The 22,527-nt window shown below is 45.4% G+C and overlaps 2 protein-coding genes across 6 annotated transcripts in view; one reads left to right on the top strand and one right to left on the bottom strand.

Moving 5' to 3' along the window:
• The window catches only part of wwc3 (WWC family member 3), a 28,748-nt gene extending 16,850 nt beyond the window's left edge, over window positions 1-11,898 (top strand). The window contains exons 6-23 of one of the 3 annotated variants that reach the window (XM_076081530.1): window positions 1,583-1,712; window positions 2,137-2,286; window positions 2,865-2,926; window positions 3,666-3,914; window positions 4,131-4,220; window positions 5,290-5,843; window positions 5,925-6,045; window positions 7,039-7,119; window positions 7,197-7,283; window positions 8,139-8,334; window positions 8,418-8,591; window positions 9,279-9,385; window positions 9,501-9,648; window positions 9,741-9,905; window positions 9,984-10,076; window positions 10,290-10,520; window positions 10,601-10,728; window positions 11,189-11,898. In XM_076081530.1, coding sequence (XP_075937645.1) covers window positions 1,583-1,712; window positions 2,137-2,286; window positions 2,865-2,926; window positions 3,666-3,914; window positions 4,131-4,220; window positions 5,290-5,843; window positions 5,925-6,045; window positions 7,039-7,119; window positions 7,197-7,283; window positions 8,139-8,334; window positions 8,418-8,591; window positions 9,279-9,385; window positions 9,501-9,648; window positions 9,741-9,905; window positions 9,984-10,076; window positions 10,290-10,520; window positions 10,601-10,728; window positions 11,189-11,255 — 2,833 coding nt within the window. In that variant the 3' untranslated portion in view covers window positions 11,256-11,898. Of the gene's footprint in view, window positions 1-1,582; window positions 1,713-2,136; window positions 2,287-2,864; window positions 2,927-3,665; window positions 3,915-4,130; window positions 4,221-5,289; window positions 5,844-5,924; window positions 6,046-7,035; window positions 7,120-7,196; window positions 7,284-8,138; window positions 8,335-8,417; window positions 8,592-9,278; window positions 9,386-9,500; window positions 9,649-9,740; window positions 9,906-9,983; window positions 10,077-10,289; window positions 10,729-11,188 lie in introns of those variants that run through there. The other 2 variants (XM_076081529.1, XM_076081532.1) reach the window with 2 other exon arrangements.
• On the bottom strand, window positions 6,468-22,167 carry traf3ip2l (TRAF3 interacting protein 2-like). 3 transcript variants are annotated; one of them, XM_076081535.1, is made up of 12 exons: window positions 21,940-22,165; window positions 20,711-20,800; window positions 18,586-19,247; window positions 17,843-17,885; window positions 17,695-17,759; window positions 17,504-17,601; window positions 17,349-17,417; window positions 16,071-16,184; window positions 15,912-15,986; window positions 14,604-14,823; window positions 8,119-12,173; window positions 6,468-7,248 (listed from the first exon to the last, which is right to left on the bottom strand). In XM_076081535.1, exons 2-10 carry the CDS (start codon window positions 20,746-20,748, stop codon window positions 14,677-14,679), a joined length of 1,311 nt encoding a protein of 436 aa, XP_075937650.1. In that variant the 5' UTR covers window positions 20,749-20,800; window positions 21,940-22,165; the 3' UTR covers window positions 6,468-7,248; window positions 8,119-12,173; window positions 14,604-14,676. The 3 variants fall into 3 exon arrangements, with proteins under 3 accessions (XP_075937650.1, XP_075937651.1, XP_075937649.1); XM_076081536.1 differs by lacking the exons at window positions 6,468-7,248; window positions 8,119-12,173 and adding an exon at window positions 13,342-13,378 and having other exon boundaries at window positions 18,595-19,247; window positions 21,940-22,167; XM_076081534.1 differs by lacking the exons at window positions 6,468-7,248; window positions 8,119-12,173 and adding an exon at window positions 13,342-13,378.
• Window positions 22,168-22,527: the final 360 nt, after the last annotated feature.

Below are 22,527 nucleotides of genomic sequence, written 5' to 3'. Positions count from 1 at the left end.
TGTGTGTGCATGAGGTTCTCCTCCACAGTCAGGGTTCTACTACAGTAGATGAGTTGATAGAAACAGACAGGAGAACCAGCACGGGAGCAAAGTGATGTTCTGCTGTGGACGTATGTTAGACTCTAACAGAATGTCTCTCAGTTGAAGTGAAGCTATATTCAGAATGTCTTCACCTCTTCACCTTGCTGTCAGACAGACCTTTCTGAGGGGAACTCAAGCTGTTATCTATGATCTCTACAAACACACCAGACTCCATTCACTCAAACACTGATTCTACCTCTCAGGACACAGGAGCTGCTGCTCTCCTGCTGCCTCCATCTGTTGCTGAGGTTTAAAGTCACATAATAACAGAAAGGTTCTCTCAGTGGAGATCAGACCTCCTCCAGGTGTCTCCCTCTCTGTCCCAAACAAACGATTGTCCCTCCACGGCTCCCTTACACTAAAGATGGCGTCGATGGCAAAAAGTGTGATTTATTCATCTCAATGGAGCCGAACTTAACGTGCATCGTGACATATTCTGTATGTAATGAAACTGCAGATTATAAATGAGAGCAAACCTTCTACGGACGTCGGCCTTTGAGCCACAACGATGTGTCGAAACATCACGACTGTCACTTTATGTCACAGAGTTTAAAGTCTTCACTTTACACACTGAGGGTCTCGAGTCTCGCCGCTGAGATTTCCCCCCCGCACAGCGAGCCACACGTCTCATCATGTGGAAACAAACAGAGAATATATTGAGAGCGGCCTGTCACATGCACGGTCAGTATTTCATAAGTGACCACAGTCTAAAGTAAACACTGCAGCGTTACCTCCCACACTGAAATACTTCAGATGTTCATCTGATGAGTCTTTCTCTTATTAAAGCTCCCGTTAGCTCGTCAGATGATGAGATTCTCATTCTTCCTTTCAAACTAAATCAACTGGATTCTTCTGTAAACTAGAATCGGCTGATTGTGCGTTTAGAGCCCAGCAGCCACGTTCTAACCTTCAGAGAGGACTTTTATTATTATCAGTAATGCAACCGCATCTTTCTCCCGAGGAGATCGAACATTTCAACAAAGCAACTATTAACTCAACGTGATCAGAGTTTTGTCCTTTGGCACATTTTTCCATCAGTGCTCTTATTTCTTCTGAAGTCTTTTTCTCGACACCTCGAACATTAAAGTTCATCTGAGACCATGTGAGCTATATATATATATATATATATATATATATATATATATATATAGCTCACAGCTGACCCTGGTACAGATGTGCACTGTCTTTGTCAGACACATCAATATTTATCAGACTGTGAGCTTCATCAGAAATCAAACAAAAGAACATCGAGCCGTTTAAGAATCAATAATCATTTTAGGTCATTTGGACGAGAATGAATATTTATTTGGATAAAGAATTAATAATAGTTTGTTTGTTAAAAACATGGACATTTTGTTTCTATTTCGTACTTGATTTTTGATTTAATAAGTTTTCTTTGTTGTGTTTATGTAGCTAAAGGAACAATAGCTCATGCTAATGCTAACAGGAGATCCTCATGAACTCCCAGCAGACGTCTGACTGCGTGTGTTCTGTGTCTCAGGATTGACAGAAAGATGTCCTCCAGTCAGACCAACTACAAGCTGGATGAGGCTCAAGCCATCTTCAGCGAGCTGCGCAGCATCAAGAAATCCATCAGCACGGGCGAGAAGGAGAGGCAGGACCTCATCCAGGTACCGTCCTCCCCGCTGAAGGAGGAGGCGCAGAGACGTTCTCTGCTGACCTCTAGTGTCTGTCAGCCGCCGCTGTCCTGCTGCGTCTCAGCGGTGTCTTCTCATTAAAACACATTTCCAGACGTCTGAGTCAGCGACCACCGTTTCTGTCATTGCAAAGGAGTAATAAAGGAGTAATATGTGAGGAATGACAGACGGTGATTCAGTCGCATCGTCGCTCCACGTCTACGAAGGCATTTCCTGTTCATGTCTATTTATGAACACACACTTTAAATGTTAAAATCAATCTTTATATAAAAAAATTTGATCATTTAAAATGCACATCGTTTGTCCCGCTTTGTTGCTCTTTACACGTGAGTGATGTTGTATTATTATTATTGTATTCCCATATTTTCTAATATTCTCATCACTTTTCCTCCCGCAGTGCTTAGCGAAGCTGACGGTGAACTTCCAGAACAGTTTGTCCGTCCAGGACTCGGCCGGCGAGGTGACGAACAGCACCGGGACCGCTGGGGACTCGTGTAACCTGCAGCAGTACTGTGACACCGGCTGTCAGACGGACATCATGGGAGAGGTAGGGAGGAGGAGGAGGAGGAGGAGGAGGAGGAGGAGGAGGAGGAGGAGGAGGAGGAGGAGGAGGAGGAGGAGGAGGAGGAGGAGGAGGAGGAGGAGGAGGAGGAGGAGGAGGAGGAGGAGGAGGAGGAGGAGGAGGAGGAGGAGGACTTCTTCCTAATTATTCATTTCTATACAGAATCATCATGTTTTCTTCAGCGTCAAAGTATTCAGTGATATTTGTCTAAACATCCATAAGAACAACCACAGCTGCTCAAAGCTGATTCAGCATATTTGTTTAATGTCCAGTTTCCCAAAAAAGTAAACAAATGTGGCTAAAAGTTGATCCCAGAGCGAAGTAACTGGAGGGTGATGAGGGCTGAAACATTAACGATCTCTGATGGATAATAACAATGAGGATGAATCTAAAACTACAGTAAAATCACAGTTGTATCAATTTTGTCAGAAAACCTAAAAGAGCAATCAGCTGCTGAGTTGATGAGCAGATGATCTGCAGGATCTCTTCATACATCTGAAGTACGGATCCACCTGTTAAACTTAAAGGCACTTTAATCACTTGTGTTCCTCTGTGCTTCTCAGGATTCCACGCATTTAGTGGACAAAGTCAAAGTCAACTGGCAGTACGAGGAAGCCAAGAAGAAGTAAGTGTGTGTGTGTGTGTGTGTGTTGTCGTCGTTCTGCGACACACAGACCTGGGGGGGGGCTGGTGGACGCTGAGCGATGTCTGGCCAGTGGAATGAGCTGGGTGGTCACATTCTTACCTCACCACGCTGCTGCTGACTGTGTGCTGCCTTTGTGTGTGTGTGTGTGTGTGTGTGTGTGTGTGTGTGTGTGTGTGTGAGAGTGTGAGAGAGAGACGTTGGCAAAAAAATCTTTATTCATATAGTAACTTTTGATAACGTGAATTATTATTATTATAATAATAATAATAAACTTTATTTATATATCATATAGGGGTGAGCCATATAGTCAGAATATTCTATCCCAATAAAGATCATTTCTAGATATATAACGTGATTTAACGTGATTTCTTTGTTTTGTTGTTTATTTTATCGCTTTTTATTTTTATTTATTCTATTGTTTCTTCACTTTCTTATGAAGCACGTTGAACCACAGCCCTGTAAGAAGGATGCTTTATAGATAAAGTTTATTATAGTTATCGATGATGATATTGACCTGAACCGGGAGAGAGCGCTGTACCTTGTTTTTTCTTCATTTCTGATGATTGCGTATGAACTCTTGGCCGACACATTTGTCTCCAGCAGAGTTTCTGTGAACAGATGTTTGTAACCGAGTGGACGCAGCGAGTAGACTCGAGCCGGTGCCGGCTGTGAGGAGAAAACTCTAAACGCGGTGCGCTCCGTTGTTCCTCCCTCTCAGGGTGCAGAGCATCCAGCACCAGCTGGCACAGCTGGACAGCGAGAGCTGGTCGGGACGGGCCGAGGCGGACCGAGACCGGGACTTCATGCAGCTCCTGCGTGAGAAGGAGGCGCTCCTGCAGGAGCTCATCCTGGTCAGCAAGCAGCAGCACTCCGCGGAGACGCTGCTGCAGCTGGAGGAGGAGCGCTCCCGGCTGGAGGAGGAGGTGCAGAGGGCCCACAGCTCCCAGAGCCAGGGAGCCAATCAGAGGTGAGGAACATCTGGACTGGATAGTTATTATTTTCTTATTATCACATCAGTAAATATTTGAACGGTCAATGTAAATCAGATTTGAAACTAAGATGCATACAAGAAAAAATAAATCACCCACGCAGAGCTTAGCTGCCTCTGAACATATAAACTTCACAAAACTCTGTGAAAATACTGGAAGAACACGAGATGTTTCTTTTGCACACCTCATGACAGGATCCTGCAGCAGGAGAAGAGGAACGCTCTGCTGAGACAGCTGGAGGAGGCGACACGCATCACCACCTACCTCCACTCCCAGCTGAAGAGGTGCAGCACACACACACGCACACACTCGGTCTTTAAGCTTCACGCTGTTCATGTTTGTCTTTTCTAGAGATGTAACGGACCGTTATCGATCTGTGATCTGTACCGACCCCCTCACGGTTTAATGTTAACCATCACAGTGTAAATAAAGTTGTACTGACTCAGTAGAACATGTGTTTCTAGTCTCTGATCATGTTTCATTGTAAACAACCAATCAGTGTTTAAAGCAACAGGAGGAGAGCTAGTAACGTTAGCAGCACCGCTAACGGCTAACCAACAGGAGCAGAGCTAGTAACGTTAGCAGCACCGCTAACGGCTAACCAACAGGAGGAGAGCTAGTAACGTTAGCAGCACCGCTAACGGCGAACCAACAGGAGGAGAGCTAGTAACGTTAGCAGCACCGCTAACGGCTAACCAACAGGAGGAGAGCTAGTAACGTTAGCAGCACCGCTAACGGCTAACCAACAGGAGCAGAGCTAGTAACGTTAGCAGCACCGCTAACGGCTAACCAACAGGAGGAGAGCTAGTAACGTTAGCAGCACCGCTAACGGCTAACCAACAGGAGGAGAGCTAGTAACGTTAGCAGCACCGCTAACGGCGAACCAACAGGAGGAGAGCTAGTAACGTTAGCAGCACCGCTAACGGCTAACCAACAGGAGGAGAGCTAGTAACGTTAGCAGCACCGCTAACGGCTAACCAACAGGAGCAGAGCTAGTAACGTTAGCAGCACCGCTAACGGCTAACCAACAGGAGGTTCACTTCAGTTACATGATGATGCCTTCAGGCTCTGCTCAGTGAACATGAGTACTGACTGAAGGTACATTATAACCTTATCATGATGTGTTCACATGTCATCTGTAAAATGTAGTTTTAGTGATGAACTTGAATAAATCCAGTAGTTTGAAGGAGATCAAAGAGCAACAAAGTTCGATCTGGGATCTCTGAAAGTTACATTTTCTCTCTTTTTTACTTTGTGCTGCTCTTTGATCCTTGACTCCGATCCGTGGTGCGAGTTTTGTGATCCGTTGCCGCGCTCTTCTTTCCTCATGTGTCTCTTCTTCTTTGCCTCCAGCCTGTCGGCTAGCTCTCTGACAGTGTCGTCCAGCAGCAGCCGCGGCTCTCTGGCGTCCAGCCGCGGCTCTCTGGCGTCCAGCCGAGGCTCCCTCAGCTCCATCAGCTTCAGCGACATCTACGGCCTCCCCCAGTACGAGCGCCACGACGCGGCCGGGGAGCCTCTGGACCCCCACCTGCGCTACCTGCTGCAACCGGAGCCGGCGTCCCGGGACTGCTCCGTGTTCACCCCGGACCCTCTGACCCAGAGCAAAAGCAAGCGCTCCCACGACACCCCGCAGTCGCTGGCCTCGCTCTCCTCCCGCTCCTCACTCTCCTCCCTGTCGCCGCCCAGCTCCCCCATGGACACGCCCTACCACTCGGCCCCCCAGGACTGCCCGCTCACCCAGATGACGGAGGAGTACATGGAGCAGGCGGGCCGCGGCCTGTTGGAGGGTCTGCGGGCTCAGACGCAACCGCCGGCCCACAACAACACCGAGGACGGCGGCGGCGTGCACCCGCTGGACAACAAGAGTCACCGAGACGCCGCAACTCAGGGCGCCTTCACCTCCACAGGCAAGTGAAAAGAGATCCGGTCCTCGTCCCAGAGGAGGGAAGAGGACCGGATGTCTTAACTGGATGTGTTTCCCCGTTTAGGAGTGACCCTGAGGGGGAACAGCGCCAACAGGAGCGGTCGACGGGCCCGGAGAGTCTCTGCAGGCGTGTCGGAGGACGCTCTGGCCACAGACAGCGGTGTGTTCGAGGCCTGGGGCAGAAGGTGAGAGCAGGTCCAGAAACAACCAGCTCCTCTTTGGAGCGACTGCGCCCCCTAGTGGCAGAGGAGGAACCCTGCAACTCCCACAAATACTGTCAGCTTTGACCGTTTGTGGTGTTTGTGTCCTCTTGTCCGAGTGGGATTCAAGTCTGACAGACAGCAAAGAAATGTGATTTATAGATCTGAGGAAGGAATCTGAATAATGTTAGGAAATATTACATTTACTCAGAAATAGTTTAAAATAGCAAAAAGAAAATAGAAACTGAAGGAAACTGTCAGGAGAACTAATTATATATTATTGTTAGATAGTATTGTTATATTAGACGATGTACTGTCCCAGAAGTCATGTCATGAACTATTGTTGTCAGATTAAAGACCTTTAAACACTTAAAGGCTTAAAGAATGAACAACACAAACATCCGAAATACTCGTCTGCAAACATTGTGTTTCGGGCTTTTATTGTGAAAAGTAAGAACAGAAAGAGTGGATCTGCTTTTGTCGATGTTTGAAGGATTAATAAAGTTAAATACAAGCACGTCTCAACCAGTTCTGCAACGTGATTGGTCGATGCCTTTATTTATTTAACGTTCACATTCTGTGTGAAAGAAGTCAAAGAAGGTTCAGAATAATAAACTGACGAGTGAATTAACAAAAAAACAAAAAGCCTTAAAACCATTTTGTGCCGCTGATATCCTTCTTAATATACTGACATTGGAATTGTAATAATTTAAAATGATTATTATTAAAACCACACAACCAAAACAATAAATGACAGAGTCTCTGGTGCTCTGTTTGTCACAGCGGTGTGGAGAGTCAGACCTTCCTAACAGCCAATAAACTGGCAGTTTATTGGCTTTAAGTTACATACAAACAACAACTAGAACAAAGTGACACAAAGACACTAAAGTCACAGTGAACGTCTTGAGACACAAACACACTCTTGAGTTTGAAGCCGCTTGAGTGCGATGAGAGAATAACGGTTTGTTTCTCCAGCAGGGCCGAGGAGTCCGATGAGATGTCGTACATGAAGGATCTGACCTCAGTGAGCGAGCCCACCCAGATCCAGCTGGGTCTGCTGTGAGTGACCGCTCAGTGTGAGTAGATCGTCCCCCCCCCCCCCCCTCGAGGGTCTAACTGTGCGTCCGTCTCTGCAGGTGGGAGTCCAGCTCTCAGTCTCTCCGGCTGCATCTGCTCCGGCTCAAGAACCTGAACAGGTCCATCGTGAGAGACGGCTTTAAAGTGTGAGTACTTTCAGGAGGAGGTGGTTAGCTTAGCTTAGCATAAGACAGGTAAGCTTAGTTTATACTCGCTGTAGTGAAGCCGGCACAGATAGTTCATTGATATCATTATTTACATGTCATGGGATTATATTATTGTATATTTGAGATGTTTTAGAAACAGGAGGTGTTAAAAATCAAATCAAAGAAACAGGAAGTCTGAAAATCTACATGCGAGTGAATATTTATCAGCCAAATCAAATAGTTTATATTCAACCTTAGTTTCTTTATAACACATTTAATACTTGACTTGTTTCTCTACAGGGTTTGTATGAAGGTGATGGAGTAGTTCATGAACATGAGATATGAGTTTATAGATGATATAACCGCTCCTCTCTAGTGGAGCTTAGTTTATGGTGTTCTGTGTAGCGCGCCGTCTGCAGAGGCTCCGAGCATGAACGGAGGCGTTTCGTTGCTTTATTCTCTGAACCACCAGAATACAAACACAATCAGCTGTGAAGACTCAAGAAGACAACGAGTGTAACTCAGAGGTATGAACACAGACTGGAGGTTTATAAACCTCCACTACAGAGGAGGGATGACAATCATCTGTAAACTCATATCTCATATTCATAAACTACTTCATCACCTTTATACAAACCCTGTAGAGAAACAAGTCAAGTATTAAATGTGTTATAAAGAAACTAAGGTTGAATATAAACTATTTGATTTGGCTGATAAATATTCACTCGCATGTAGATTTTCAGACTTCCTGTTTCTAAAGCTTCTAGAAACTAATTGTTGAAACTTGAGCCTGGCTCCGTCCAACAGGTGCAAGCTGTTATCAATAATCAGAAACCTTCATCCGTTCATGTGCAGGTATGTGAAGGTGCACTTGGTTCCTCTGGACGCCGGCCGGGCCTGTGCGTTCTACTGCTGCACGGCGCTGGAGCCGCAGCCTCAGATGAGCTTCAACGAAGGCTTCCGCATTCCCGTCGCCGCTACCGCCCTGGGGGGGTGCGGCCTGCAGCTGTCCGTCTCCTCGCTGGGACCCGAGGCTCAGGAGGAGCTGCTGGTGGGTCGAAACAGACCGATGATTATTCTCTCCTGTGATACGCGCCCATATCAATCAAAGATGATGACGTGTGTCTTCTGCAGGGCACCGCCCAGGTGAGTCTGGCTGATTGTGAGGGAAGTGCAGAGATGGTGTACCACTGGCTGCGAGTGCAGACGCTGAGCGGGACGCCGGAGATGAACCGACCCGAACAGAAGAGCCTCGGCCACCGCAGACACCACGACGGCCAGGAAGACGAGCAGAGGGCCCGAGCCATGGTAAAAAACACACGTATATAGTTAAACCATGACAGCACAGAGACGGGTCTCAGGTATCGGCTTCAGCGTGAGACGCGTTGCAACAAAGGTGCAAAAGTGTTTTATAGAGAAATAAAAATCAGATTTCGGTCTTTAAAGGTGCAAAGCATCATAAAAGCCACGGTTGGGATCAGAGTCACGGATCGGATCAGCACAAAAGAATTCAGGGAGCAAATATAACCTTTAGATCCATGATCAGGTTTCTTTGGCCACAGATATTAATTATTGATCATCGTTGATCCATATCAACAGATATAAATCCCTTTGATGTTTGATTACAGCAGCTGTCCGTCACAGGAATCATTTCAACGCTCTGAAGTCAGTAAACATCAGAACTTGTTTGTTTTAGTAATTTATAGTTTTTTTTCAACAAAACCACTCACTCACACACACACTCACACACGCAGTGGAGAACCTACCACCCAGAGGTGTTAGCATAGCATCACTCTGCTGTCATAAAGTCATTAAGCTGTCGATGCCTCAGAGATGAGTTCCTCTTCATTCTGCTGTAGAGCAGCTCTCAGCCGACAGTCTGCAGGTGTGCAGCTCGTTAAAGTGAGTAACAGACAGGAATGTGTCTCACATGCCAAACAAACAATGAACCCGCACTGTCAACAGTGTTTGATAATCTGCTTTCTGACATTACAGGACGCTCTGCTGTCCCGCACCACCACCACCACCACCCATCTGGAGGAACGGGAGGCCGAGCTGGAGCTGCAGAGGCTGGAGAAGAAGGACGAGGTGGCGTCTGAGAGGTGGCCAGCATGTTTCAGCTTGGATTAACTTCTGTCGTGTCACAATACAAAATGCACTCATTGTTTTACCTCCAGCGTATTTGTGCAAGTTGACAACGGGGGTGTGCTTTTGCAGGAGTTGGCAGGCGGAGTCGATGGACAGCGGCTGCAGCAACAGCACGCCGTTCATCGCTCCCTTCTCAGAGGGGCTGTGTGCAGAGGGCATCTGCATCACCACCGGGGGGCGCTGTGACCAGACGAGCAGCAAACTGTCCACAGTAAAGGTACAAGTCTGGCCCACTGCTCCTCTTCTATCCACTGACGCACCTTAACAATCTGTGGCACAGATGCCATTTCAGTGATTTGTGTTTTGCAGATGGAGAAGGCCACCATGACAGAAGGCCTGTACCCAGAGCCGGTGCGAGTCCGGCCCAAAGAGAGGGGGGGTCGCTGGGGCCACGCCTCGCCGTTCATGCGCGGCAGCACCATTGTTCGCTCTCAGACCTTCTCTCCTGGGGCTCGTAGTCAGTACGTCTGCAGGGTGAGTTCTCATGTTGGTGGTGTTGTCATTATTTCTGTTTTCACAGCTACATAAAATAACCGCCTTTCCCTTTTTCAGTTGTATCGCAGCGACAGTGACAGCTCAACGCTACCAAAGAAATCGCCCTTTGTCAGGAACACGTTGGAAAGAAGAACGTTGCGATACAAACAGGTACAGTCTCGTTCTTTTTCAAGCGTGCACATATAAGAGTTTATGTTTAGTATCTAGTTTCTGAGCTGTGTGTGTGTGTGTGTGTGTGTGTGTGTGTGTGTGTGTGTGTGTGTGTGTGTGTGTGTGTGTGTGTGTGTGTGTGTGTGTGTGTGTGTGTGTGTGTGTGTGTGTGTGTGTGTGTGTGTGTGTGTGTGTGTGTGTGTGTGAGAGCAGCAGTCGTATCGCTCCTCCCTGGCCGAGCAGCCGACACGTACCTCCCTGGACCTGGAGCTGGATCTCCAGGCCTGCAGGACGCGTCAGAGGCAGCTGATGGAGGAGCTGAGCGCCCTGAGGGAGCTGAAGCTGAGACTGGAGGACCCACAAGCCAGAGATACCACGGAGCTCCCCCACTGGGCCCTGAGGGACGAGCGCTTCCGCTGCCTGCTCAGGGAGGCCCAGAGACAGGTGAGACTCGGAGGCGGGTTAGGCCGTGAGTTGCAGCCCAGAGCCCGGCGGTGGTTGACCTAGTTTTTGTTGTGCTTCAGGCCAACCAAAGCAAGCAGGAACAGCGTCAGGAGGAGGCGGCAGAGCGGCGGCTGAGGAAGGCTTCCAAAGAAGTTCTGCAGATGAGGGGCCAGAGCCACAAGGAGCCCCTCCCTGTGCAGACATTCAGGTTGGCATTGACTGACTCCTTGTTCACTGGTACTCCTCTGGGAACGTGGCTGTCACAGTGAAACCGAAGATAAGATTGTTTCCGACATGTTACACTTTGACATGACAAAAAAGGTCATTGTCCAGTATCTCTTGAGAATGTCATAACAAGTTATAGGATAGTGTGCCCCCCCCTCAGCAGCTCTCGTTCCACCGGCTTATCAGCTGTTTTACTCACTTTGCCATCGCAGCGTTTCTGAGGCGGCTGCTCTTGCTGCGACGCGTCTCTTTGTGATCGACCTCTAAGAAACGCTTCAGGGTTCCTCAGGAAGAAGCTGAGAAACGTTTCTTTTTTCCTGCTCAGCCCGATGCTCCCGGCCTGGAAACCATTTTTTTATTTTTTATTTCATTGCTTCTTTAAACAGCCGTTGTATTCCTGACGTCCATGTGTGTGACAGTAATCGTTCTCTTTCTGTCTGCAGAGAGAAGATGGCTTTTTTCACAAGACCAAGGTTCAACATACCTCCTTTGCCAGCGGACGACGTATGAGAGCTCTCCTCCGTGCTGCGTGACTCAACATGAAGTATTTGTCAGAAGATTGTTTCTGAGCTCATGAAGTACAAAGTTGTTTTTTCTACCGGGGGGGGGGGGGGGGGGGATGGTGATGGTGAAGATTAGAAGGTTTTTTTCTTACAAACACACTAGAAACAAGTTATCCACAACAGGTTTCTTTGGGGGGGGGGGGTATGAGTTACTTCTGTTTGTTCTTACAAAAAGCTGGAAGACGGGAACAAAAGTATCTTGGGACAGATTCACTGTACTGTAACTTATTTTATAGTACTTTTCCTTGAAGGAAATAAAAGAACACACAGAACGCTTCCTGCTCTTTACGTGTAGCTTTGAACAAATAGCACTTCAATGTTTTTACATTCAGTTCAATGGAACGATTGTCTGATTCTTTGTTTTCTGTTACTTCATTCTTAAGAGTTATTTACATCAAATGTCACTTTGTAATCCACTTTTATTACAGATGTCATTGTCCTTTTGTTATCTTATTAAAGTTAATATTATTACTTGTACTTTTCAATATATGGATGAATATATGAGACGCTGTATTCAGATGTTTTTTTTATGATGTCTGTATGAACATCTGCAGTGTTACCTCTTGTGAAGATAAAAACATTAAACCACGTCTCGATGCTCGGCTGTTTTTAATCAGCAACGTTTCCTCAATAATCACCATTTGAGCATTTTCTGCTCACGCTATCTTCTTCTTTTTGAGTTGTCACGATGTCGCACGTGATTTTCCTCTTAACCACAGACAGGTTGTGACGATGACCCAGTTGAAGTCTGAACTTGCCGATTCTTGAGAAGCTCCACCGCACGGCGGGCGGCTGCGTCAGCTGCTTATCTCCAGACGACTTCCTGTTTGAGCCACGAGAAGCTGAACGTCCCTCGAACATCCGTCTTCAACAGAAAACACAGAGATGCTGCTCGAACGTCAAGCAAACCCAGTCGCAGGTCTGTGAACTGTGATGTCATCATGTTTCAGGTTCATAGCTGGTGATCCGAACTTCAAACACCCACCAAAGACCCAAAGACCACCACCGACCCCAAGGACGCAAAGACCACCACCGACGCAAAGACCACCACCGACCCAAAGACCACCACCGACGCAAAGACCACCACCGACCCAAAGACCACCACCGACCCACAGACCACCACCGACCCCAAGGACGCAAAGACCACCACCGACCCAAAGGACGCAAAGACCACCACCGACGCAAAGACCACCACCGACCCAAAGACCACCACCGACCCAAAGGACGCAAAGACCACCACCGACCCACAGACCACCACCGACCCCAAGGACGCAAAGACCACCACCGACCCAAAGGACGCAAAGACCACCACCGACCCACAGACCACCACCGACCCCAAGGACGCAAAGACCACCACCGACCCAAAGACGCAAAGACCACCACCGACCCAAAGGACGCACAGACCACCACAGACCAGCGGGCTGCGTTCAGCTTCGAGACGTTTTTATTCTTCTATAAATGCTTTTTTATTCTCTGATCAATTTATAGATTTTGTTCTATTTTTCCTCCAGAACTCGTCTTCTGTCAGACTAGAGGAAATAAAACATTTATTTTATACTTTGTCTGTTTACGTCTGTAGATTTCTACTAAATTCACCAAAAGTTACCATTAGATAATGCCTCATTTGCATATTTAAACATAATATTTCATAAAACTTGTGATACAATAAACAATCATCTTAATGTGAGTGATGAAGTGGTGAAGTTTCATGGTGATATCTATGAGTTTGTTTTAATTGATCATAAATACATTTAATACTGTAATTTGATCTGATTTATATTTATTTCATTATTTACTCCATAGCATGTTTAATATCTGACTTTGAATCATACGTTGATGTTTTATTGTTTACACGAGGCTTCCTCCTCACAGGTCAAAATAAACAGTTTGTGATTCAGTTCAACACCTTTAATTTTTTGATGTTAATAACGTCCAGTGCGACCTTTAAACAATGATTCACCTCGTGTGGCTCTACGGTGGTTTGAAAGGTTCAACTTGTTTCAGGACTGACGATCAACTTCCAGAAACATAAATCAGGTCGTCTGTCTTTATTCAGGAAGCGCTGTTTACCTGTGAAACACCTTTTTATGAGTAGAAATACATGAAAACAATATACATTTAATCATGTTGTGATATAATGTGAAGTATAATGAAAGTGAATCTTCAGACATCGTGTGTTATGTTTTACTCTCAACAATAACTGCATCCAGCTGTTTGCTTCAGATCAACTCTGATAATGAAGACAACACGTCCGTCTGTAGACTTGGTGAAATTAAAGCTCATATGTCGTCTAATAAATCATACAACACACACAACAAATGAAGCTTTAAAAAGACGTAAAGGTTCTACTAGTGGACCAGTAGAGGTCAGAGGTCACAGATTTAAACATGCGGCTTCACGTCAACACCGACACCTTTCTGTGGAATTTAAAGACTAATTATGTTTATGCAACAAGGTGAAAGGTTCACGCAGCACCCTTAAAGAGACAGTTCACCTTAACATAAAAACTACACACATGTCCTCTCACCTGTAGTTCTATTCAACGTTATTGACTTTCAATCTTACTGGCGTAACGTTACGTTGATAGATGACAGATGGATATCTATCTACTCTTATTGTTAAACATAATATGTACCGCAGCGTTCTACTGAACCATCAGAAGCTCTTTGCTTGCAGCAGCAGTCACATTATTTTAGATTTAGCATCTTTATGATGTTATTAATGTCTCAAAGGGCTTTTTATGGTCTTATTTGTTCGTTGAAATGTGTTTTTCTGTCTGTTGTCTGAGTTGATTTGGTGGTAAATGAGTTCCCCCACTGATGATTAATAATCTAATCTAATTTACTACGCCGTTCTTATATAAACTTTGAATCTATGCTAGCAGAACGTTAGCTTTCTGGCTTGTAGCGGAGACAAAGGTGGAGTCGTGTTTAAGGCTCGTCCTATTAACTGGAGCAGTGAACAGACTTTCCATTGCGTAAGAAGCTCGAGGGCTGTTTGTGATTGTCAGCAGGGTTACCAACAAACCGCATGAAACAGATGAACGCTCTTCAGCTATTTCCTTTGCAAAGTGAGTTTCAGCAGAATGAAATCTACTTCATGGACGATCTACCCTCCACATCGTCCCCTCTTCAGAGTTCAGGCCTGATTTGATTAATAGCACTAAGAAGCACACATATTGTATTTTTTATATTTTTGGGGTGAACTGCTCGTTGAACATCACATTCACACTCAAAATAAAAAGATTAAAACCTCCTGCACATGTAACCCCCCCCCCCCCCCCCCCCCCGTTCACCTCCAGCAGTGATCCAGAAAAGCAAAGGGTGCGTTTATTTTGCGTCTCCGGGGGTCACGGGGTCACGAGGTCTCTATAAGGGGATGGAGATGATGGTCGGCAGCTCTCCGATCGGAGGAGGGTTGTACTTCTCGACTCTCATCAGCCGCCGCAGGATGTCGTCGCGGTGGAGCGGCCACTGGTAGACGTGAGTGTTCTGCAGCCAGTTTGGGACGTGACACTAAACAAACAGACAGAAAGACGACTGAGGTTTGAGGTTAAATTAAAACTCATGTTTTGGGGATTGCCCGGTTATCACAGACTCTCGGAGAGGGAACAAACCGCCCTACACAACAGGTAGAAAAGTAAGAGCATGTATCTGTGATATTTACCTGAAACATTGTCAAAAAGAGACAAATATTTAATGAATGTACTTCTGGTGGCTCTCCAATGGACATTTACACCACGGAGAAGATAACAGCATCCGTCTACAGACTGGAACAAGCTTTGTTCTATTTGGAAAAATGTGTTACAAACGTAACGCCCATAGACGTGACTTTACCAGAGAGAACAGATCACTCCCTAGTTATACTAGTTTTAGTTTTTGTTCTTTGTTTCTTTTGTCTAATCACACAGGAGTAGACTCAGTCTCATTCGACTCATTAGTCTCATTCGACTCATTAGTCTCATTCGACTCATTAGTCTCATTCGACTCATTAGACTCATTAGTCTCATTAGTCTCATTTGACTCATTAGTTTCATTAGTCTCATTCGACTCATTAGTCTCATTCGACTCATTAGTCTCATTAGTCTCATTTGACTCATTAGTCTCATTAGTCTCATTCGACTCATTAGTCTCATTCGACTCATTAGTCTCATTAGTCTCATTCGACTCATTAGTCTCATTCGACTCATTAGTCTCATTAGTCTCATTAGTCTCATTCGACTCATTCGACTCATTAGACTCATTCGACTCATTAGTCTCATTCGACTCATTAGTCTCATTCGACTCATTCGACTCATTAGTCTCATTAGTCTCATTCGACTCATTAGTCTCAGTCTCATTCGACTCATTCGACTCATTAGTCTAATTAGTCTCATTAGTCTCATTAGTCTCATTCGACTCATTAGTCTCATTTGACTCATTAGTCTCATTTGACTCATTAGACTCATTCGACTCATTAGTCTCATTAGTCTCATTCGACTCATTAGTCTCATTCGACTCAGTCTCATTCGACTCATTAGTCTAATTAGTCTCATTAGTCTCATTCGACTCATTAGTCTCATTTGACTCATTACATTCTTCTGTCGTTGGAGTGTGAAACTCACCTTCTTAGCCCCGGGGAACACGATGGGAATGAACCTGAAGTTCTTGCTCCCGTTCTGAATGAACTCGTTCTGGAGCTACGACGGAGAAACACAGAGTCAGAGACGACCTCACAGCGACTCTTCTGGGTCTGAACTTGGACTTCAGGACTCATTGTGAACCTGTTTATGGATGTAGACCGTGTTGAAGGTCCGCTCGTCGTTCTGACTGACAGGAGAGGCCGTCACGGTGTCGTAGTACTTCGGACTGATGATGATGATGATCAGGTACTCCTTCTGGAGGGGGGACGACAACAACATGTGATGCTACCTTCATTCTATTAGAGGTGGTGCAACAACTCCAGTTTGAAGTTAGATTATTATTCAGTTTTTAGTAACTTAATAATAATAATAACTTTATTTAGAGCACCTTAAAAAACAGAGTTTACAAAGTGCTTTGACAGACGAAGCAGCAAAAACAAGAAAATAAGAAGAAGAACAGAAAGATCAGTGAGACATCGGCACGATAGAAATAAACTGAGAAATAAAAAGAAATAAAAGAATTTAGTAAAATCAACAAATACAAATAAAACAGTAAAGCGACGACATCACATAACAGCCAGTCTGTAAAGTTGTGTTTAAGAAGTGATTTAAGAGCTTCATCTCCTCAGGCAGGTCGTTTTAAAGCCGAGGGGTCCTGATGGCATAAACATGGACACCTTTTAGTTTTCAGCCTGGACTTTGGACCCACCTGAAGGCCCCCTGTAGCTGACGCTGACCTGAGTATAAACGTTGCCATGACAACACCGGAAGTTGACTTACGCGATTTGTATTATTATTAGTTTATTTCTGCAATTATAATACATGTTATGTTTACTGTAATTGTGGGTACCTTGTGTTAAACTCATTATGGTTTTGCCCTTGTTTCACTGATGATGATAGACGAGCTTTTGTTGTTGTAACATGACCATTAACCCGGAAGTTAAGCGGAGCTCAGAAAGACGACAAATGGCGGGTGAAACCAGCGAACCTTTTCTTTCCCGTCATGTTATTCTCCTGCTGGTCTACCAGGCGAACACGGTAAAGCTCATTAAGTTAACTGATTAAAGTACTGTTATACTTGTTGTAGGTGATGAGACAGAGTATTTGTTTCTTTCTTGTTTGTACATGAAGCTATTTTGTGTCTTCTAGTTTTCACGGTGTTCCATGAGAGGACAATAATAAACGTGAACATCAGTAAGAAGCGTGGACTCTTTTATGACCAGTGTGGATACACCCCCCCCCCTGAGGGTCTGAGGCTGTGAGCTGCATCATAAGGGTCAAACATCTCTTCTATGTGTTCTACGAGCTTTAAAAGTGATCAGTAGAATCTAACAGTGTGAACCAGAGAGCCGATGAAGAGGATCTTGGTGATGTGATGTCGTTATAACGGTAACGTTCAAAGACGTGATGTTTCCTCACCTCGCTGAGGTAGCGCTCCATGAAGTCGATCTTGCTGATGCTCCTGAACTGCTGCTCGAAGATGTCGATCTGAAAACAAATGGCGACGTCGGTCAGAAGGTTTTTATCCCCAAACGAACACTCAACAGCCTCTAAAGAGAAACCCTCAGACATACGTGAGTGTCGAAGCCGTTGTGTCGCAGCAGAGCCACGAAGTTGATGATCTCGTTGACGTGTTTGTCGTCGTCGGCTTCGTAGGTCACAAAAACTCTCCCTGAGTTCAAGATGTTCAAGAGCAATGAGTCACTAAATAAAGGCAGCGAACACACAACAATAGCCTGTGAATCATGTGACGATGGACTCTTACTCTGCTCCAGAGACAGCGGGGAGCTGTGAGGAGGCTGCTTCTCTTTAGCTGGAGCGTTGTGTCCGCTGCAGAGACCGTTTTAAAAGAGTTAGAAACACGATCGAGTTCTTCGACCGGGACAAAGAATTATAATAAAAAAACAACTCACATATGTGAGAATCCAGGTCCAGGACGTCTGCAGGGGTCTGGATCTGAAACGAGACAGAAGAAAGAGAACGACCCGTAACTGAATATGAACAGATCATTAATATACTGCTCACGTTAGGGAGGCTAAGACCCGCCCCTTCCCATTGACCAACATGGGACCTTAAAAAGTATGTTCAGTAGTGAATTGTGCCATTAATCTGTTTGTCAATTTAAAATGATAATTTTGCACGTCAAGAAAGTCACCGTTCTTGGCTTTTTTGCAACCAGTAAACAGGAAGTGACCATATCTGGACTGAGGAGTGACGTAGAGACGCCGTATACGTCTCTGGTAGAGACCTGTCAATCACCGTGTAGCCCCGCCCTAAAGCATCCCCTGCTTTATGGTCTGTGTGACTCTAAATGGACCATAATGTACTAAATGAACATCATGCTGTATTGAAGAAGACTTGAAACTAGAGATTGAGACCATAAACTCATGTTTACAATGTTTACTGAGGTAATAAATCAAGAGAGAAGTAGAGTCATTTTCTCATAGACTTCTATACAACCAGAGGAGTCGCCCCCTGGTGGACATTAGAGAGAATGCAGCTTTAACACATGAAGCATCGGATTCACTTTAAAGAACTGGAGGTTGTCTTCTGTACATATTGTGTCCGTAAAAAAAGGTGCTATCGTGGTGTACCTAAAGGGGCGGGGCTTGGCCTCTCTCTAGTCTGTAGTTAATAAACAGAGAATCAGACTTACAGTACGGACCGTAAGCCGGGTGGTACTGAGGCCAGGGGTGTTTGTTGGCCACGGCGGCCCCCCCGTTGAAGGCGTCTGCAGGACACTGTGCACAGCAGGCCGCGCCATGCGGCGGACACGAGTACGGAGACAATGTGTGGTGGCACAAGTTGCCCGAAGGCGGGTTGGAGCACAGAGACAGCGGCTGCTCCAGGCTGATCATACTGGGGCTGTGTCGGCCGGGCAGGGATGCCGACTTGTACCCGGAGAGGCTGCTGTGGAAGGACTGGTCCTTCTGGTTCAGAGAGGACGGCAGGCTGTTGGGATACCCCGACCAGCTGCTGGCGAAGCTCGGGTGGAGCCAGGCGCCGTCGGCCTGGCTGGGGAACGGCGTGGGCTGGCTGTAGCCGGCGGGCAGGCGGCAGGGAGGCTGGTAACAGCAGAAGCTGGAGCTTGGTGGAGGTAGGCGGTGGTCCTCTACTCTGTCCAGCCTGTGGGCGCCAAACGGGGAGGCGGCGGCGGAGGAGAAGGAGGAGGCGGAGGAGGCGTGATGGTGGCCGTCGGGCTGAGGGGCGGAGTCATGGACTCCGCTGGCTTCTCGCTCCTCCGTGCTCATCGTCTCATCGTCCTCCTCCGGCGTGTTGTGGTGGCTGCTGAAGGATCTGCTCAGCTGGCTGACATGACTGTGAGTGCAGACAAATATCAGTCGAGACGGTTCGAGGTCTGGAGGAAAACTGCTGTTTCACTCTCACTGCGTTTTCTACAATTAACTAAAGATTTTCATCAAAATAGCCTCTGAACCCAATAAACACACCAGCGGGATTGAAGAGCATGTTTTCTTTATACAATTGCCAAAACTAAACTCAAAGTCAGAAGCTGTAAAAACCGACATTATCGTCAGAGTTTTCATCTTTCCGACGGTCATGAACACACACAAATGTTTTAGTCACTTTTAAGCTTCGATACGGTTGTTTTTTCTGTGATATTTCATCATAAACATTTCTCATTATAAATGTCTCCTCTAAAGAGTTCACTTTAACCAGATTGTGTAAAAACATTAAAGTGTGAAACTATGACGTCATGATTGATTCATCTGAGACCAACAGTCATGTGACTACAAGGAGGAGACACTCTGACTGAACTACAGGAAGTGAACACAGAGCGGAGAGGAGAGGAGAGAGGAGGGGAGGGGAGAGGAGAGAGAGGAGAGAGGAGAGGAGAGAGGAGAGAGGAGAGGAGAGAGAGGAGAGAGGAGAGAGAGGAGAGGAGAGAGGAGGGGAGAGGAGAGAGGAGAGGAGAGAGAGGAGACAGAGGAGAGGGGAGAGGAGAGAGAGGAGAGAGGAGAGAGTAGAGAGTAGAGGAGAGAGGAGAGGAGAGGAGAGAGGAGAGGAGAGAGGAGAGGAGAGAAGAGAGGAGAGGAGAGGAGAGAGGAGAGGAGAGAGGAGAGAGGAGAGGAGAGGAGAGAGGAGAGGAGAGAGGAGAGAAGAGAGGAGAGAGGAGAGGAGAGAAGAGAGGAGAGGAGAGGAGAGAGGAGAGGAGAGAGGAGAGGAGAGAGGAGAGAGGAGAGGAGAGAGGAGAGAAGAGAGGAGAGAGGAGAGGAGAGAGGAGAGAGGAGAGAGGAGAGAGGAGAGGAGAGAGGAGAGGAGAGAGTAGAGGAGAGGAGAGGAGAGAGGAGAGAGGAGAGAGTAGAGGAGAGGAGAGAGGAGAGGCTGGAACATGAGAATAGTTTAATATTTATAACTTGTAGAGCCTCTATTTATTTCTAACATTGGTAACACTAACATGTTGGATTTATAGATTAAATTCTTTTTAAATGTTTATAAAATAAATGATCAAAGAAATGTAACTTGTTCTTCTTTCTTATGATTGATGTCATCATAACTTGTTCTGCACTAAAGACGTGTTCTAGTTCTCTCTGCTTCTAGTCATGATGGTTCTGAGGGTTAAAGGTGAACAGGATATATAAAACGTTTTAAATCAGCCTCCACATCATCTTCTACAGGCACAGCTTCTTATCACAGCGAGATCTCTTTCTGTGGCTGGTAACAACATCCGCACAAAAAACATTTGCATAGAAACATGAAAGCAGAAAGGCAGCTTGTGTTTGCAGCGCTTCATGAACACAATTAGTATTTATTTGTTTCACCTATTGGGAGCCGAGTGGATGGAAGCGGGCAGCATCATTGGTCCTCCTCCTCACGTCCATGTGTGTTGGCTTCAAGCTGCATCTGAAACACTGGAGATGAAAGGAGACGCATGGTGTTTAAAGTTACAGACCCTTCATCTCTGCTGCTGACACACAGACTATATCGGCCCACGCTGTGTGTTTGACTTAAAGCGTCTCCCACACACGGGACTTTTTATGAATGTCTGCTGGTTAATATTCAGGAGACTAAATCACTCACATGTGGGAATAAAGAGACAAGTCATCAAACCACAAAACTTCCAAAAGATTAAAGTCTGTCTTTAGATTCCTTTGTAACGACACGTTTGATAAAAGATTATTCCGTTTTATTCACACGTTAGAAACAACGAAAAACATTTTCCACAAGTATTTACAACTATAGAAAAACATTTTACCAGTAGAAGTAAAAATCTGATGAAAAGTAAAAGTGATTTAGTGACTCTCAAAAGGAACGAACTAGTATCTCAAAATAATGAGAAATCATTTAGAAAATAATGAGAAACTTTCTCAAAATAATGAAATAATGACGGTTCCCAAAACAATGAGTTAGTATCTCAAATTATTGATAAACTTTGTTAAAATGGCTTTGGATACTTCTTGTTTGTCATCAGTGACGTCACTGTCTGTTTCCATTGATCAGAAATATTCAAATAAATGTTAATGACCAAACAAATGACAATTTAGACAGAAACATTGTTTCCAGGGTCACAAAACCACACAAAGCTACTGAACATGAGTCTTTAAAAACCTCAGTTTAGAAACAGCGCCGATAGTTCCTGTAAGTGTTAAACACGCACACACACACACACACACACACACACACACACACACACACACACACACACACAATATTACAGTTGTTTGCACTTTCCACTGTGTGACTGACCCAGAAACGTCTCCTTCAACCTTCATTAGTGCTGCGTTCATGCGCATGGAGGTAAATAAATACTCCTTTAACCTTTATATACATGTATACGCACAGTATATATTTATATATATATATATATTTATATAAAGAGCATATTTTGACCACAGCGCGCGAGACAAGCTCAAGATTAAAACTGCTTAAACAACTCACAGAAAACAAAGTAAAATGTCTTGTTATACACCGGGTATTTGTCCGTGTCACCTGTTTGTGTACTCTGACAAATACCGGGTGTACTCGTTGTGAAATAAGTCTTCAAACTCACCGTCGATGACTTCAGGGCTCCTTCAGGTGAGTCGGTGTCCTCGTGCGAAGACGAGTCAAAAAGGTAAAAAAAAAGAAATGAAGTAAAAAAGTAACGACTTTGTGTTTAATTGTTTTTGTTATGTAAATGTAGTTTTCCTTTTGATGTCGTCTCCGCGAGACAGATATTGACGCGCGAGAGCACTTCTTCGGTCTTCACTGTCTTTAGCGCCGAGAAGCCCCGCCCCTCCGGAACACGCCACACACACACACACACGCACACACAGGCACATAGATACACGCGCGCATGCGCAGCCTGTTAGATAGGTTTCTACAGACTCAACTGTTCCACCGAATGTCAACACGACAACCTTAGAGCCGTACAACAGGGCTGGGTCATATTTATTTAATTACACTGACTATAAATTACATTCTGTTATTAATACTGATACACGGGATTACATTTTAGCTAATACGGGTACTTATACCTGTAGTTCACGTATTTATATATTTTATTGGTCAGTTATTTTTCTACTGCTTTTATGTGTTTTTTTCTAAATTTGTTTTTCTTTTTTTCCTCTTTTTGTCATTGTTTGTTTAATTGAGAGGC

This window comes from Anarhichas minor, unplaced genomic scaffold, assembly GCF_050575085.1.
Source record: "Anarhichas minor isolate MPS153535 unplaced genomic scaffold, ASM5057508v1 ptg000081l, whole genome shotgun sequence".
Taxonomy (NCBI): Eukaryota; Metazoa; Chordata; class Actinopteri; order Perciformes; family Anarhichadidae; genus Anarhichas; species Anarhichas minor.
This window is presented reverse-complemented; position numbering and strand designations above follow the sequence as displayed.

Coding starts and splice junctions, on each gene's coding strand:
- traf3ip2l (XM_076081535.1), bottom strand. CDS start 20,748: ATGATGCTGCCCGCTTCCATCCACTCGGCTCCCAATAG. Junction 17,602..17,694: donor CCCGCTGTCTCTGGAGCAGA/GTAAGAGTCCAT, acceptor TCTTGAACTCAG/GGAGAGTTTTTGTGACCTAC. Junction 16,185..17,348: donor TGGAGCGCTACCTCAGCGAG/GTGAGGAAACAT, acceptor TCCCCCCTCCAG/AAGGAGTACCTGATCATCAT.